This window comes from Erpetoichthys calabaricus, chromosome 8 (genome assembly GCF_900747795.2).
Source record: "Erpetoichthys calabaricus chromosome 8, fErpCal1.3, whole genome shotgun sequence".
NCBI lineage: Eukaryota > Metazoa > Chordata > Cladistia > Polypteriformes > Polypteridae > Erpetoichthys > Erpetoichthys calabaricus.
This window is the reverse complement of record NC_041401.2, coordinates 23,332,265-23,347,164: the sequence shown is the minus strand read 5'-3', so window position 1 is coordinate 23,347,164 and position 14,900 is coordinate 23,332,265. Positions and strand designations below refer to the sequence as shown.

Below are 14,900 nucleotides of genomic sequence, written 5' to 3'. Positions count from 1 at the left end.
CGTACTAAGTAATTGTAACACAAACACTGACTTAATCAGTTTTAACGCAAAAAGAGGCCGATGAAAGAAGAGAAAAAGTGGGCTGCTAGGGTGGAAAAAAGAAGAGCTGCTCAGGAAGCAGCAAGCACATCAACTTCTGAGCAAAGAGTATGAAACCTATGAATACTCAAGTCAAGTCCAGTTAATGGTATTTATTATAAAATTCTACTGGGAGGTTTTGCAAGATGTGATTATTACATGCACCTGATCGGCTGGCTGTTGATATGATGAATGAATTTGCTCAAACTCTTTCATCAGTTTTAATACGACCTTTTCCCCAAGCAATAAAGTTTTTGATGTTGCTTAGTACCTACTAGCATGTCTTCCTTTCCCAGGCTATAAACCCATTTAGCAACTTGTTGTCCCAGATGCCCATTCTTTTGCAATGATAACAAAATCAAAAGAGCAAATTTAGGCAAAAGGCCTTACCTTTGATCCGGCTCGCAGGATCCTCATTGTTGAGGACCCGAGTGGCTGGATAAGGCCAAGGGGACCCCCATGTAACCCAGCCAGATGGATGTGTGGAACTGGACTGCGTGTCTGCCTGGGGGAATGCCAAGCTGTTTTGTCATGCGCTGTATGAATCCATGCTCCCCACCGTGCCCTGATTTAGCATGACCAGTCCGAAATCCAAATAAAGATAACCAAAAAAAGAAACAAATAATGAGAATAAATTCAAAACAATACTCATAATGTCTCGTTAGAGACAATCAAAAGACAACGGCAGCAGTTTGAGGCATTTGCTTACCACCCTCTTTAATCGTCAATGATATTTAGCACCACACAAGCCCTTAAAGGAAACAAAATATGGTACCAATGGTCCATTGGAGACTTATTGAATAATTGTTTAGTTCTTGAATACGTCGTCCTCATCGAGAGCAGTGTGGGTAATGACAACAAACATCCAGTCACGTCTCCTCTTATATAGCAGAAGGAACAAGACCAGCATTGTGGAGCCAGTAGTGTCATTGCTCATCCCGAAAATCATTCTTTGGTATAACTGAAGCAAAAGAGGGTCAGATAATAATTACTCTTATTCTTCTTTGTATTTCCCATTTCAGGGCCTGGTAGTTGATCCCGCAACTTGCATGTGTGACAGTCTGACTCTACAATAGACAATAATAACACTCCTCACCCTTAATGTAAAGTCTGTGAGCAATCCTAGAGTAAGCACTTTGAGCAAAGCAAGTGAATTATTATTATTATTATTAGTGATATCATGTTAGCCCCACCTCTTGGGACACCACCACAGAATACAAGGAATAAAGCTTTGATACAGCAGGCCATTAATGACCTCTTGGGTACAGCCATCAGCAGTGTGTCTGTCTGCGGAGAGAGTGTCAACCTTGTTGAGAGGCTTACTTACCTCGGCAGTGATATTCATGTCTCCGGTGACTCTTCCTGTGAAGTCAGTAGATGGATAAGAGCATGGGAGGGTCATGAGGTTGCTGGAAAGGGGAGTGAGGCGCTCCCGATATCTCTGGAAAAGGATGAAGGTCCAAGTCTTTACAGTCTTGGTGCATCCTCTTTTGCTATATGGTTGCAAGACATAGATAGATAGATAGATAGATAGATAGATAGATAGATAGATAGATAGATAGATAGATAGATAGATAGATAGATAGATAGATAGATAGATAGATAGATAGATAGATAGATAGATAGATAGATAGATAGATAGAAAAGGCACTATATAATAGATAGATAGATAGATAGATAGATAGATAGATAGATAGATAGATAGATAGATAGATAGATAGATAGATAGATAGATAGATAGATAGATAGATAGATAGATAGATAGATAGATAGATAGATAGATAGATAGATAGATAGATAGCACACTGATAAAAAACAATATTAAATTAAAGAGTGATAAAAAATGCAGGTAAAACAGACAATAACTTTGTATAATGTCAGTGTTTATACACAAAGGGTGGAATTGAAGAGTCGCATGGTGTGGGGGGGGGGAACGATCTCCTAAGTCTGTCAGTGGAGCAGGACGGTGACAGCAGTCTGTCGCTGAAGCTGCTCCTCTGTCTGGAGATAATACTGTTTTCTGATACATGGATACTGATACATGGACGCTATCCAGTGACCAGAGACAAAGACTGGACTCCTTCGGTACTGTGACTCTTCTGAGAATCCTTGGGTACCGTTGGTTTGACTTTGTGTCAAATGAGCAGCTGCTCACGGGGTCCCAAATGAGGCACATTACCTCATTGTGAGAGAGCGTCAATTACGACACTACAGCCATGTGGTGTGATTCCCCGAGGGCAATCCCACTCACAAGATCTTCATCGTTGAGGATCCGAGTGGCTGGATCAGGCCAAGAGGACGCCCACGTAAAACCTGGCTGCGGCAGATAAAGGGTCATTTCTGGATGGTGGGACTGGACCCCGTGTCTGCCTGGGGGGTTGCTAACCAGGATCCCAAGCTGTTTTGTCACGTGGTGGATGCACCAACACACTGTACTGGTAATTGCTCCCCAACCTGACCTGACTTGACCTGCAGCAGTGCACAATATACATGAAATAAGCAAAATGAACACAAAAATCTGTTCCTGTGGCCACCACACGGCTACTGAAATAACACCATTAAAGAATAAGTTTGTTATTTTTTAAGCCAAAGTTATTCTTTCACAATCATGGGATGTATTAATTTGCTATGTAAAATTGTGTTCTAAAGTGAGGCATGTTTTATAAATTTTAAAAATTCCTTGTCTGCTCTTGCAGCTTACCTGAGATCAGGTCCTTTAACCAGGCCCACTCAAATATTATGTAAAGACCTCCACTGATGCTGTTGGGTTGTTACTTGTTGGATTTTTGGAATTTTATTATATAACTAGCTGTGTAAGCAAGCGCTGTAAAAAGCCCGGGGTCCTATAAACTTTGGAAATCATCAGAAAAAAATGTAGAGATGTCTGGTAATTGAAAGGAACTACTCTGGGCGTCTCTCTCCTAGGAGGATTTGTTTTGCCGATGTGCTCGCATCGCTTGTGCATTAGCGGCTAAGTGACTTTGTCTTTCTTTTGAAGTTTCGTTTTGCTGACGTGCTGGCCTTACTTGTGTTATTAACGACTAAGTGAGTTTTCTGTTTCCTCAGAGGTGGAGCCCTCACCCCGACTCCACCTCTCACTTCTGGGCTGGACAGACAGACACACACACTTCCACGTTTAGACATTTATATACAAGATACCCGCTTAGTACTTCAAACATCCCACCTTAATCTTTGCTGTGGAACTGCCTGGGATTTACTGTTATTCTTAAAAATAAAAGACATGCCATGCCTAGTATTCAAGTTTAGAATGGCCATGGTCAAAACAAAGAAAAAAAGAACTTTCTTTTTTTCCAATTACCTGACAGGGTTAGAAAAAATGATTGCCACCTACAATCAAACGCCGTCATTTTCTAATAAGGCAAACCTGGAAGAGGCTGAGCAGCACCTGGAGGAGGTGAGTTTCAGATGCTATGAATTACATTTTCACCGATCCAGAAATGGTCCATGTGCAGACCCGGTCATAATTAAAATGGAGACAGATTTAGTCATTTTTTTTTTTTAAATGTGGTTGCAAGTATTAGCATTTTGTTTTTTGTCTTTTTTGTAATTCTTGTGTGTGTTTGAGGGGGCTTGTTGTTGTGATTTGTTTTAATCAATGTTTTTAAAAGGAAAAGTGGACTAATGGACTCACTCACCCACTCATCAACAAAAACACTATTTCCAGTTTAATTAAAAAGCTGAAATTTGGTAGGATGGTACATCTAAGTCAGTAGGTATCCTCTAAGAAAAGCCATTTTGAAATGCTGTATCAATATTTAGGGGATGTAGCAGAGCGAATGAAGGGGCATGGCAAAGACAAATGTTTGGGCTGCCAAAATAGACAAAACCCTATTTAAGTGGAACAGAACAAATAAGAAAATTAGCAAAAATATGCACCTCAATGCAACTTTTACAAAATGTAGTCCTTCTATCAGGAACAATGAGGTCATAGGCTCTGGCTTGGGTCTGCACAGAAGTGAGGTCAGCACTGAAATGAGCTTACTGTGCCTTTATAGTGCCTTTTCTATCTATCTATCTATCTATTATATAGTGTCTTTCACATATCATCTATCTATCTATCTATCATATAGTGCCTTTCAAATCAATCAGTCTATCAGAGTTAAACATGACTTTGTCATTAGCCATGCACTCAACTTATTTCAGCTTCAGTTCACGAGTTTCACTTCCGTCCAGGTCAGTCTGAAGATAGACCTCTTAGAAGCAAACTACTACAAACTGATGGAAAAAATGGCAGAATTAGAAGGAAAACCCAAGCTCCTGCATCATTACAGTGACAGCATCTTAAAATGGAAAGATAAGGTAAGCAGAATTAATTGGGGTTCAAAATAGTAACATGAAACGCTACTACAGTGGGCATCTAAGTGTTAAGAATTACAAAACCCATTTTGACCAATTATTTCAGTTCATGGAACTTTACTATTTTGAAAACTGAGGTTTTAATGTTTGTTTTCATTTATGTGTTTTAATTTTATTTCCTTGCATAACATACAGCTTAGTCATATTTTTCTGCTTAATTTTTAACTGTGTTGCACCACCATTTGAGAATGTCTGTGGATGGATAATGAGTTGCTAAGAGACCTTGTCCGGTTGCTAAGGACCGCCTAACAAGAGGCACCACAATTTACGTCACAAAGACTCGCTTATTTATTCGCTTATTCATTCCATTAGTCCTTTAGGTTTTGGCATTCTGGTTTACAATTTTTTGTTTCTTGAAACATCACCAAGTCCTAGTTCTGATGGTTTACATTTTCTCTTTCTTTTCATTTCTACTAAGTTTTTTTCATGTAAAATATTTCTTTATTGAAATACAACGTGATTTGACTGAGGTGTTTAATATCAGTGTTCGTTATCGTAATTCTGGAGTGGGCGGTGGGAGGGCTGTGGAGCTCTTGGACAGTTTAAATCATAATGAATTGTAAAAGGTCTTGTAGAGAGACAGTAAGGAGCCACCTGAGTTATAACTACCGTGGGACACTATCAGACCAAACGAGGGCCTGAACTAATGAAAGAAAGGCAATGGGAAATGCTCACTACGTATTGTGAGCTCCCCAAAGCACTGGAGGGTAGCAGGTAATAGCAATGCTGTCCTGAGGAGAACAGTGTTATGAATTGGGACACATTGGACATCTTGCTGGATACATTATTTTTTTTCTGTTCATTTTGAATATTCCTAAAGGTTTGCTGTAAAGGAACAGGAACATGTGTGTGTTTTAGATTAATTTTTTATTTAGAACAAATATTAAATTTAAGTGTGTCACACTTCCATTTTAGACTCTCTACATTTTCTTGGTTAGGATGCACTGCAACATCCCGAGAGCCTCTATGTGTCATGTCATGAAGGCTCCACTATAAAACACAGCACAGCTCTCTGTCCAAGATTACGGATTTAAACCTGTAGCAGCGTTAGTCCTGAACTCACAATGTTAGCTATTCTGGTTTACGGCACAATTCTCGATTTGGTTCATAGTCTTAATGTTTCGATTACGGATTTAAACCTGTAGCAGTGTTAGTTGTGAATTCACATTAAGTATTCTTATTAATGACACAAATCTCAATTCGGTTCATAGTCTTACTGCTTTGGCTCTGGTGACACTCTCCTGGTTTTGGTAATGACTCCCACCATGTTTGTTTTGACTGTGCTTATGGTTTAGCCCCCTGGATTTTGTTTTCGACTGCAATACTTTGGTATTATGACGAACTGAAAACGTAAACCTAAGAGACTTTTAACAAATATTATACCTGTGACTAACACCTTAATAACAAAATTTATACAAAATTACAGTAGATAAAGTCACGTGAAAAATCAGAAAGATGAGCACCAATACCCGTTAGTGACCTGTAGCTTTGAAATGCATTTGGATGCTCAGAACCTGGCAGTGCAGCAGAGCAGCTCTTGATTTCTTTGTAACTCTTAACAGTTCATATTTAACTTTTATTTTTTGTATTATTATTTTTGTAATGTTAAAAAATAACTCTAATATGAAAATGCTGCCCTGACCAAAGTCGTCTCACCTCCTCATCCCACATGTCGGCCCTGATTTTAGGATAGTAGAGGAACAGAGGGAAGGTCAGGGAGGCCAGACAGAACAAATAAAGAAGAGACGTTAGGAAGCCTTCTTTAGAAGATACATATTCAGAATGAAGCATGTTTAAATTCTATTTATTTCAGAATAAAATTTACAATTACCACAATTTCCGTATACCATTCCAGGAACTCCCCAGTGATACGTTGATGTTTATGTCATCTGGCTTTCTTTTAAGCAAAACAGGAACCTAAAAAAACCTTACAACATGAATGAGTCGTTTTGCACTGAAATATTCAGATGAGTCTGTGAGACACGAATATTGAAATGAGTCTGTGATGCATGTGAGTGTTTGAATAAGTCTGAAAGGTATAATAATGTTTTAAATGAGTCTATGACACATTTGCGTGTTGAAATAACTCTGTAAGGTAAAATAATGTATTAAATGAGTCTGTGATGCATGTGAGTGTTCGAATATGTCTGTCAGGTAAAACAATGTTGAGATTAGTCTGTGATGCATGTAAGTGTTCAAGTTAATCTGCAAGGTAAAATAATGTATTAAATGAATCTGTGACATTTTTGCGTGTTCAAATAAGTCTGTAAGGTAAAATAATGTTTTAAATGAGTTTGTGACGCATGTGAGTGTTTGAATAAGTCTGTAGGGTAAAGCAATGTTGAGATTAGTCTGTGATGCGTGTGAGTGTTTGAATAAGTCTGTAAGGTAAAACAATGCTGAGATGAGTCTGGTGACACATGTGAATCTTCAAGTTAGCCTGCAAGGTAAAATAATGTATTAAATCAATCTGTGACACATTTGCATGTTCAGATAAGTCTGTAGGGTAAAACAATGGATTAAATGAGTCTGTGATGCGTGTGAGTGTTCGAATATGTCTGTAAGGTAAATCTACTGTATGTTGAAATTAGTCTGGTGACACATGTGAGTGTTCAAGTTAACCTGCAAGGTATAATAATGTTTTAAATGAGTCTGTGACACATCTGTGTGTTCGAATAAGTCTGTAAGGTAAAATAATGTATTAAATGAGTCTGTGATGCATGTGAGTGTTCGAATATGTCTGTCGGGTAAAACAATGTTGAGATTAGTCTGTGATGCGTGTGAGTGTTCAAGTTAACCTGTAAGGTAAAATAATGTATTAAATGAATCTGTGACACATTTGCGTGTTCAAATAAGTCTGTAAGGTAAAATAATGTATTAAATGAGTTTGTGACGCATGTGAGTGTTTGAATAAGTCTGTAGGGTAAAGTAATGTTGAAATTAGTCTGTGATGCGTGTGAGTGTTCGAATAAGTCTGTAAGGTAAAACAATGCTGAGATGAGTCTGGTGACACATGTGAATCTTCAAGTTAGCCTGCAAGGTAAAATAATGTATTATATCAATCTGTGACACATGTGCGTGTTCAGATAAGTCTGTAGGGTAAAACAATGGATTAAATGAGTCTGCGATGCATGTGAGTGTTCGAATATATCTGTAAAGTAAATCTACTGTATGTTGAAATTAGTCTGGTGACACATGTGAGTGTTAACCTGCAAAGTAAAATAATGTATTAAATGAGTTTGTGACGCATGTGAGTGTTTGAATAAGTCTGTAGGGTAAAGCAATGTTGAGATGAGTCTGTGATGCATGTGAGTGTTCAAAGAAGTCTAAAGGGTTAAACAATGTTGAGATGAATCTGTGACACATGTGAGTATTTGAATAAGTTTGAAAGGTAAAATAATGTATTAAATGAGTCTGTGACACATCTGTGTGTTCGAATAAGTCTGTAAGGTAAAACAATGATAAGATGAGTCTGTGACACATCTGCGTGTTCAAGTAAGTACGTAGGGTAAAACAATATTGAAAAGAGTTTGTGACACATGTGAGTGTTCAAATAAGTCTGTAAGATAAAATAATGTATTAAATGAGTTTGTGACACATGTCAGTGTTTGAATAAGACTGCAGGGTAAAATAATGTATTAAATGGGCCTGTGATGCATCTGAGTGTTCAAAAAAGTCTAAAGGGTTAAACAATGTTGAAATGAGTGTGTAACGCATGTCAGTATTCGAATAAGCTTGTATGGTAAAACAATGCTGAAATCAGTTTGTGACGCACGTGAGTGTTTAAATAGGTCAGTAACACCCACATTTGTTCAAATGATTCTGTGGAAGGCACACAAACACACATGTGAGTCTGTAACCCAGAAGAATACCTGAAAGATTGTTGTGCACAAAAATGTTGAAATGAGTGAGTAACACACGTGAACGCATGATGGAGTGTGTAAAGCACATTAATGGTATACAAGTCAGTGTTATTTGCAGTAAGCGACACAAATTCTCAATCGCTGTATCCTTGACTAGGACCTGGAGCACAGTGTGGTGCAGATATCGCGCGTTGTGAAGATGAGAAAAGCCCAGTTTGTGCCAAAATGTTCCACTAGAGAGCCAGCAGGGTCCAGTGTCCAGCAAGCGTCCATATCCTGCGGTCAGTCGACAGCAGCCGGCCCAAATGGAGAAGGAGCAGTTGGTTCATCAGAAGACGATCTGTCTGACTTCACTGAAGATGAAACCGATTGCCAGTTGAATGGTGAGCTTTAACACAACATCTCATAGTTACTAGGAAATCTAAATGGAGCAATTTAGGTGCACCCATAGCCAACAAAAATTTGAATTATAATTACACTTAACTTGATATTAGCGGCTCTACCTCTCTAAGGCTACATGAAATCTAAGTAACGTTTGCAGTGCACTATATAACGTATAACATTTGGTATGGGATTCGTAAAAGCAGTGTTAATGTTTGTGATGTACCATCTGTTGGAATGACAGAGACAGAGCAGCCAGACAAACACACAGACACTTCTCACTTTATTAAGGTGCCTTTGGAATAGATTCTAAACGAGGCATTGTTTAAATATTTCTGTAATGTGTGTAAGTAACTTTCTCATGGTCACAAAGCGAGTCAGCAGTCCAGACTCAATTGTCACAAATCACAAGACTTTAACCGCCAGGCCACATGGTACTGCACTTCTGGTTGAAAAACAAAGCACCCAGGAATAAAGCCTGCAGTGTTTGAGGACAACAAACAGACTCTAAAACAGACAACGACTGAGCTCTGGAGCTGTGTGGCTGCCATGCTAAACACAGTGGCCGTCTCTCCTTTTCCTCCATTGTAATTCTCCAGTTCCACAGTTGGACCAAAATTTGTAATTTCCATAACCTGAGTGTCCACAGTCAGGCTGGAATCTCCTGTTTCTGTGAACCCAAGGCAGAGGCTGTGCTGGGTTCTCCTTCATGTACTGTCAACCTGGAACCCCTCCACACAGCTGCATTTCAGATTCTGAAGTTTTTCCATTGAGTTTAAGCTTTTACTTAATAACCATTATAAGACGCTAGAGGTCGCTGTTGCCCCTTTCAACCTGACAGACACACTGAACACAGGGTAAAATCACCAAGACGGTATTTAATTATTCTTCCTGTTATAGTTGTGCCCTGAAGCACCCCTGCCACCATACACAGGCGATACAATACTAATAACTACGTACAATAAATCAACACAAATCTCTCCTCCACACCTCCCAGCAAGCTCTGTCCTCTTGCTGGCTCTCCAACAGTCCTTTATATAGTGTCTGACCCGGGAAGTGCTTTGCTTCTTCTGTCCATGTGACTTTCTCGACAGCTGGAGAAGTTAAGTCTTCTGTCAGCCTGGAAGTACTTTGGAACTTCTGTCCCCATGACTCGATAGTACTTCCGGGCTATGGAAAAAGATACGAGTCCCCAGGTCCCCCCTGCAGCGTCTCCTGGTGGCACCCACGGTATCCAGCAGGGCTGAGAAGCCAAACTCCAAATCCCATGGTGCCCTGCAGGGAATCTGGGGTACTCCTATGCTGTAGGGAAATCGCCATCTGGTGTTTTGGGGGAGGCAGTGCCCACAGTAGCTGCCTTCCCCCATCCTTCTCCTCTTTGGGCGCCCCGACCGGGTTGAGGAGCTGGCCATCCGCCACACCATATTTATGTGCGTTACTGTATAGCCGCAGTAGCAAATCCAGTGGATTCAGAAAGTATTCAGAGCCGTTTAAATGAGGCACACTTTACTGTGTTGTAGATTTAATTTTAAATGGATATATTTGTCATTTCACGCGTCAGTCTACACTTAATAATCCATAATGATAAAGTGCAAATGTGTTTTCCTGGAGGGTATTGAAGATAGTGGGGTGTTGTATCCAGAGTCCAGTATCATGGAATAAAATACAAAACATTTTGCAGTGTTAGCTAGCACAAATTAATCTTTGAAGAAGGTAAACTTCTGTGTGTTTTTTGACTTTGAGTTTGATTATGTTGGTTCTTTAATTTTCTGGGTTTGACTCCTGCTCTTTATTTCAACAATTGATTTTCTCCCTTTTTATCAGTTGTTACTACCTTCTCTACGGACGTACAGTCAAAGTGTGAACTGGATTACCTCAGTCTCTCTCTTTCTAATTTTCATGTAGGACCTGTCCTTGTGATTGTGTTCTTCTTCACATTGTGCTCTCGACTCATTCCTAATCCACTCTTATATATTCAAACAGGAACTGACACCCATGAAATTGGCACCTGCAAGGCACTTTATGACTACAAGTCGAAAAGGGAGGACGAGCTGAGCATTTGCACAGGTGAGAAAGGTCTGCTTCAGTTCTTTAAAAAAGATTTAAAAAAGATAGAAGTTTATTTGTCCCCAGGAGGAAATTTGGCTTTTTACAGAAACTCTTTAGATAGATAGATACAGAAGTGAGGCAAACAAATCAGTAAAACGAAACCTCCGAAGAAAGACAAAGTCGTTTCACCACTAATACAGAAGCAAGGCAAGCACATCGGCTAAACGAAACCTCCAAAGAAAGACAAAGTTGCTTAGCCACTAATACAAAAGTGAGGCGAGCACATCTGCAAAATGAAACCTCCGAAGAAAGACAAAGTCGCTTAGCCACTAATACAGAAGTGAGGCAAACACATCGGTAAAATGAAACCTCCGAAGAAAGACAAAGTCGCTTAGCCACTAACACAGAAGTGAGGCAAACAAATCGGTAAAACAAAACCTCTGAAGAAAGACAAAGTCGCTTATCCACTAATAACACAAGCGAAGTGAGCACATCAGCAAAATGAAACCTCTGAAGAAAGATAAAGTCGCTTAGCCGCTAATACAGAAGTGAGGCGAGCAAATCGGTAAAACGAAACCTCCGAAGAAAGACAAAGTCGCTTAGCCGCTAATGCACAACCGAGGCAAGCACATCGGTACAATGAAATCTCCGAAGAAAGACAAAGTTAATTAGCCACTAATACAGAAGTGAGGCAAACAAATCGGCAAAACGAAACCTCCGAAGAAAGACAAAGTCGTTTCACCACTAATACAGAAGCAAGGCAAGCACATCGGCTAAACGAAACCTCCAAAGAAAGACAAAGTTGCTTAGCCACTAATACAAAAGTGAGGCGAGCACATCTGCAAAATGAAACCTCCGAAGAAAGACAAAGTCGCTTAGCCACTAATACAGAAGTGAGGCAAACACATCGGTAAAATGAAACCTCCGAAGAAAGACAAAGTCGCTTAGCCACTAACACAGAAGTGAGGCAAACAAATCGGTAAAACGAAACCTCTGAAGAAAGACAAAGTCGCTTATCCACTAATAACACAAGCGAAGTGAGCACATCAGCAAAATGAAACCTCTTAAGAAAGACAAAGTCGCTTAGCCGCTAATGCACAACCAAGGCAAGCACACCGGCACAATGAAATCTCTGAAGAAAGATAAAGTTAATTAGCCACTAATACAGAAGTGAGGCGAGTACATCAGCACAACAAAACCTCCAAAAAAAGACAAAGTCGCTTATCCACTAATAACACAAGCGAAGTGAGCACATCAGCAAAATGAAACCTCTGAAGAAAGATAAAGTCGCTTAGCCGCTAATACAGAAGTGAGGCGAGCAAATCGGTACAATGAAATCTCTGAAGAAACACAAAGTTAATTAGCCACTAATGCACAACCGAGGCAAGCACATCGGCACAATGAAATTTCTGAAGAAAGAGAAAGTTAATTAGTCACTACTACAGAAGTGAGGCAAACAAATCGGCAAAATGAAACCTCCAAAGAAAGACAAAGTTGTTTAGCCACTAATATAGAAGTGCGGCAAAATTAAATCTCCAAAGAAAGACAAAGTCGCTTAGCCACTAATAACACAAGCGAAGAGAACACATCAGAAAAACAAAACCTCCAAAGAAAGATAAAGTCGCTTAGCTGCTAATACAGAAGTGAGGTGAACAAATCGGCACAATGAAATATCTGAAGAAAGACAAAGTTGTTTAGGCGCTAATATAAAAGCAAGGCAAGCACATCTGCAAAATGAAACCTCCAAAGAAAGACAAAGTCGCTTAGCCACTTATACAGAAGCGAGGCAAGTACATTGGCAGAACAAAATCTCCAAAGAAAGACAAAGTGGTTTAGCCGCTAATAACACAAGCGATGTCAGCATGTCGGCTGTGCCTGCAGTGCATGCCCCTAAACTATTAAACAGGGTTTTCCAAGTGCTCCCAGCTCCTAACATTGTTCTTCCCTGTTACGATTATTAGTGCTTACACTCTTTCTTGATTATGCCCCCTGCAATATACTGTATATATTATATAGTCAGGCACGTGTGCCCCCTGGAGTAGAGAGGCGGTGCTGTCACTAACTCCTCCTCATTTTCCATCCACTGCTCAGTCACTTGCCAGACAGATGATAAGTGACCCAAAGACAAAGCTCCGCCTCTTCTGTGTCGGCACTATCAAAATTTCAAAGCCACTTGAGGTGGCCGTTTATTTGAGGACCAGCTCTGGAGGTGGACAGATTGATTCCCCCACCGTAGTTTTCTTTTCACTGGTGGTATGCAGATTGTTTTGCACCCTTATGTGCTATTTATTTTGCCTGTTTTTCAACCATCATTATTAATCGTGGTTACCATTTGATACCCCAACACTTTTTAGTTTGATTTTTTTCTGGTTTTTTTGAGTACAGGGCGGAGTGGTGGCTCTGAGGCTAGGGATTTGGTTCGAATCCCGTACTCTACTTCTTTGGGCCCTTGAGTAAGGCCCTTAACCTGCAATTGCTCTGTCCTGGGTATGAGATGCCCTGAGTAGTTCCTTTCAGTTACCTGACATCTCTACATTTCGGTTTTCTTTTTGACGATTTCGAACGTTTCTAGGACCCCCTGCTGGCTTACACAGCTAGTATTTAATAAACAAAAATGTGATAACTCATAACTGATAACACTCACAACGCACTGTGTTTCAAACCAGTGAACGAACTCCCAACTTAATGTTACGTTTTCGAACTTGCTGACGGCGACTCGTCTCTCACGTCTCCTTCTTGTCTTCTTTTGCTGCAGGCGACCTCCTCGCTATCCACCAAAAGGGTACAGACGGCTGGTGGTACGGATCCTTAAACGGCCAGCGAGGTTACTTCCCGTCTACGTATGTCGAGGAGCTGCCACAGTTCAACATAAACAAGTCGTCAGAGGCGTGAGGACCCTTAAATTGGCTTTGTCGTAGCATTGCTGGAGGATCAGCTGGTTGCATTTTGATACACTTCTTGACTTGGTCTTCTGTGAATGCTGTTTGTTTTTTTGGGGGGGCTTGTGACCCAAATTATTTAAAATTGTTTTATTTTAATCATGTGAAGCAGTCAATCCCAGTGTGAGGGGCTGTAAAGTGTTCTTTTGTATCCGAAACCAAGGAATTGAAATAGCTCAGGCATATGAATCTGAAAAGAGGCAAATATAAACCTTTTATTAAACGTGTTGTCCTAATTTAAACACCAATCATGGGTTATTCAGCAGTATTTAAATAAATGATTCAGGTTGTGGTTACTGCTGCTATCGCCCAAACCTCAAAATGCTGGCTTCAAATTCTGGCCCGCTCACTGCCTCCATGGGGTTCTCTCCCAAAGATGTCCGGTTTAAGCTGGTACTGACCGGTGTAAACTGGCATCGCACGAATGTGGACACCCCATCTGGAGGAACTTCCTGCCTTGTTGCTGATACTGCCACATTCGGCTCCATCCTTATAGAGGTGGGCATGGAAAATGAAAGAATGCTCAGTCATGGACGCAGGATGTCAGTCCACCTGCACAGCAGTCACCATAGACCACCAGGCCTGTTCAGCCTACAGATGTGAGTCTCAAATGACAATACACACCTGGCGCCAGATGTGTTAAAAAGTTTGTTGTGAATAAATCTGAGAAGGACACGCCCACAAGGTTTCTTCTTAAAATCCCGCCCCCGATTTCCTCCAATCTGTGTGCTTTTAACAGCCGGGGGTGGAACTGGAAAACACAAGAGAAGCAAACTAAGAAAGGAACTGAGAAGCAAAAAGACCTCACAGTGAAATGCGATCAAAAGCCACAATTGCTGCTCCCAGTTAAAGAGCTCAGTAACAGATAGATAGATAGATAGATAGATAGATAGATAGATAGATAGATAGATAGATAGATAGATAGATAGATAGATAGATAGATAGATAGATAGATAGATAGATAGATAGATAGATACTTTATTAATCCCAAGGGGAAATTCACATACTCCAGCAGCAGCATACTGATACAAAAACAATATTAAATTAAAGAGTAATAAAAATGCAGGTAAAAACAGACAATAACTTTGAATAACGTTAATAGTGTGGGGGAGGAACGATCTCCTCAGTCTGTCAGTGGAGCAGGACGGTGACAGCAGTCTGTCGCTGAAGCTGCTCCTCTGTCTGGAGATGATCCTGTTCAGTGGATGCAGTG

At 40.2% G+C, this 14,900-nt stretch overlaps 1 protein-coding gene across 1 annotated transcript in view; it reads left to right on the top strand.

Moving 5' to 3' along the window:
- The window catches only part of nostrin (nitric oxide synthase trafficking), a 58,919-nt gene extending 45,009 nt beyond the window's left edge, over window positions 1-13,910 (top strand). Inside the window, exons 11-15 of the mRNA XM_028806358.2 lie at window positions 3,405-3,493; window positions 4,273-4,398; window positions 8,476-8,701; window positions 10,683-10,766; window positions 13,504-13,910. Coding sequence (XP_028662191.2) covers window positions 3,405-3,493; window positions 4,273-4,398; window positions 8,476-8,701; window positions 10,683-10,766; window positions 13,504-13,640 — 662 coding nt within the window. The 3' untranslated portion in view covers window positions 13,641-13,910. The remainder of the gene's footprint in view (window positions 1-3,404; window positions 3,494-4,272; window positions 4,399-8,475; window positions 8,702-10,682; window positions 10,767-13,503) is intronic.
- The last annotated feature ends 990 nt before the right edge of the window (window positions 13,911-14,900 follow it).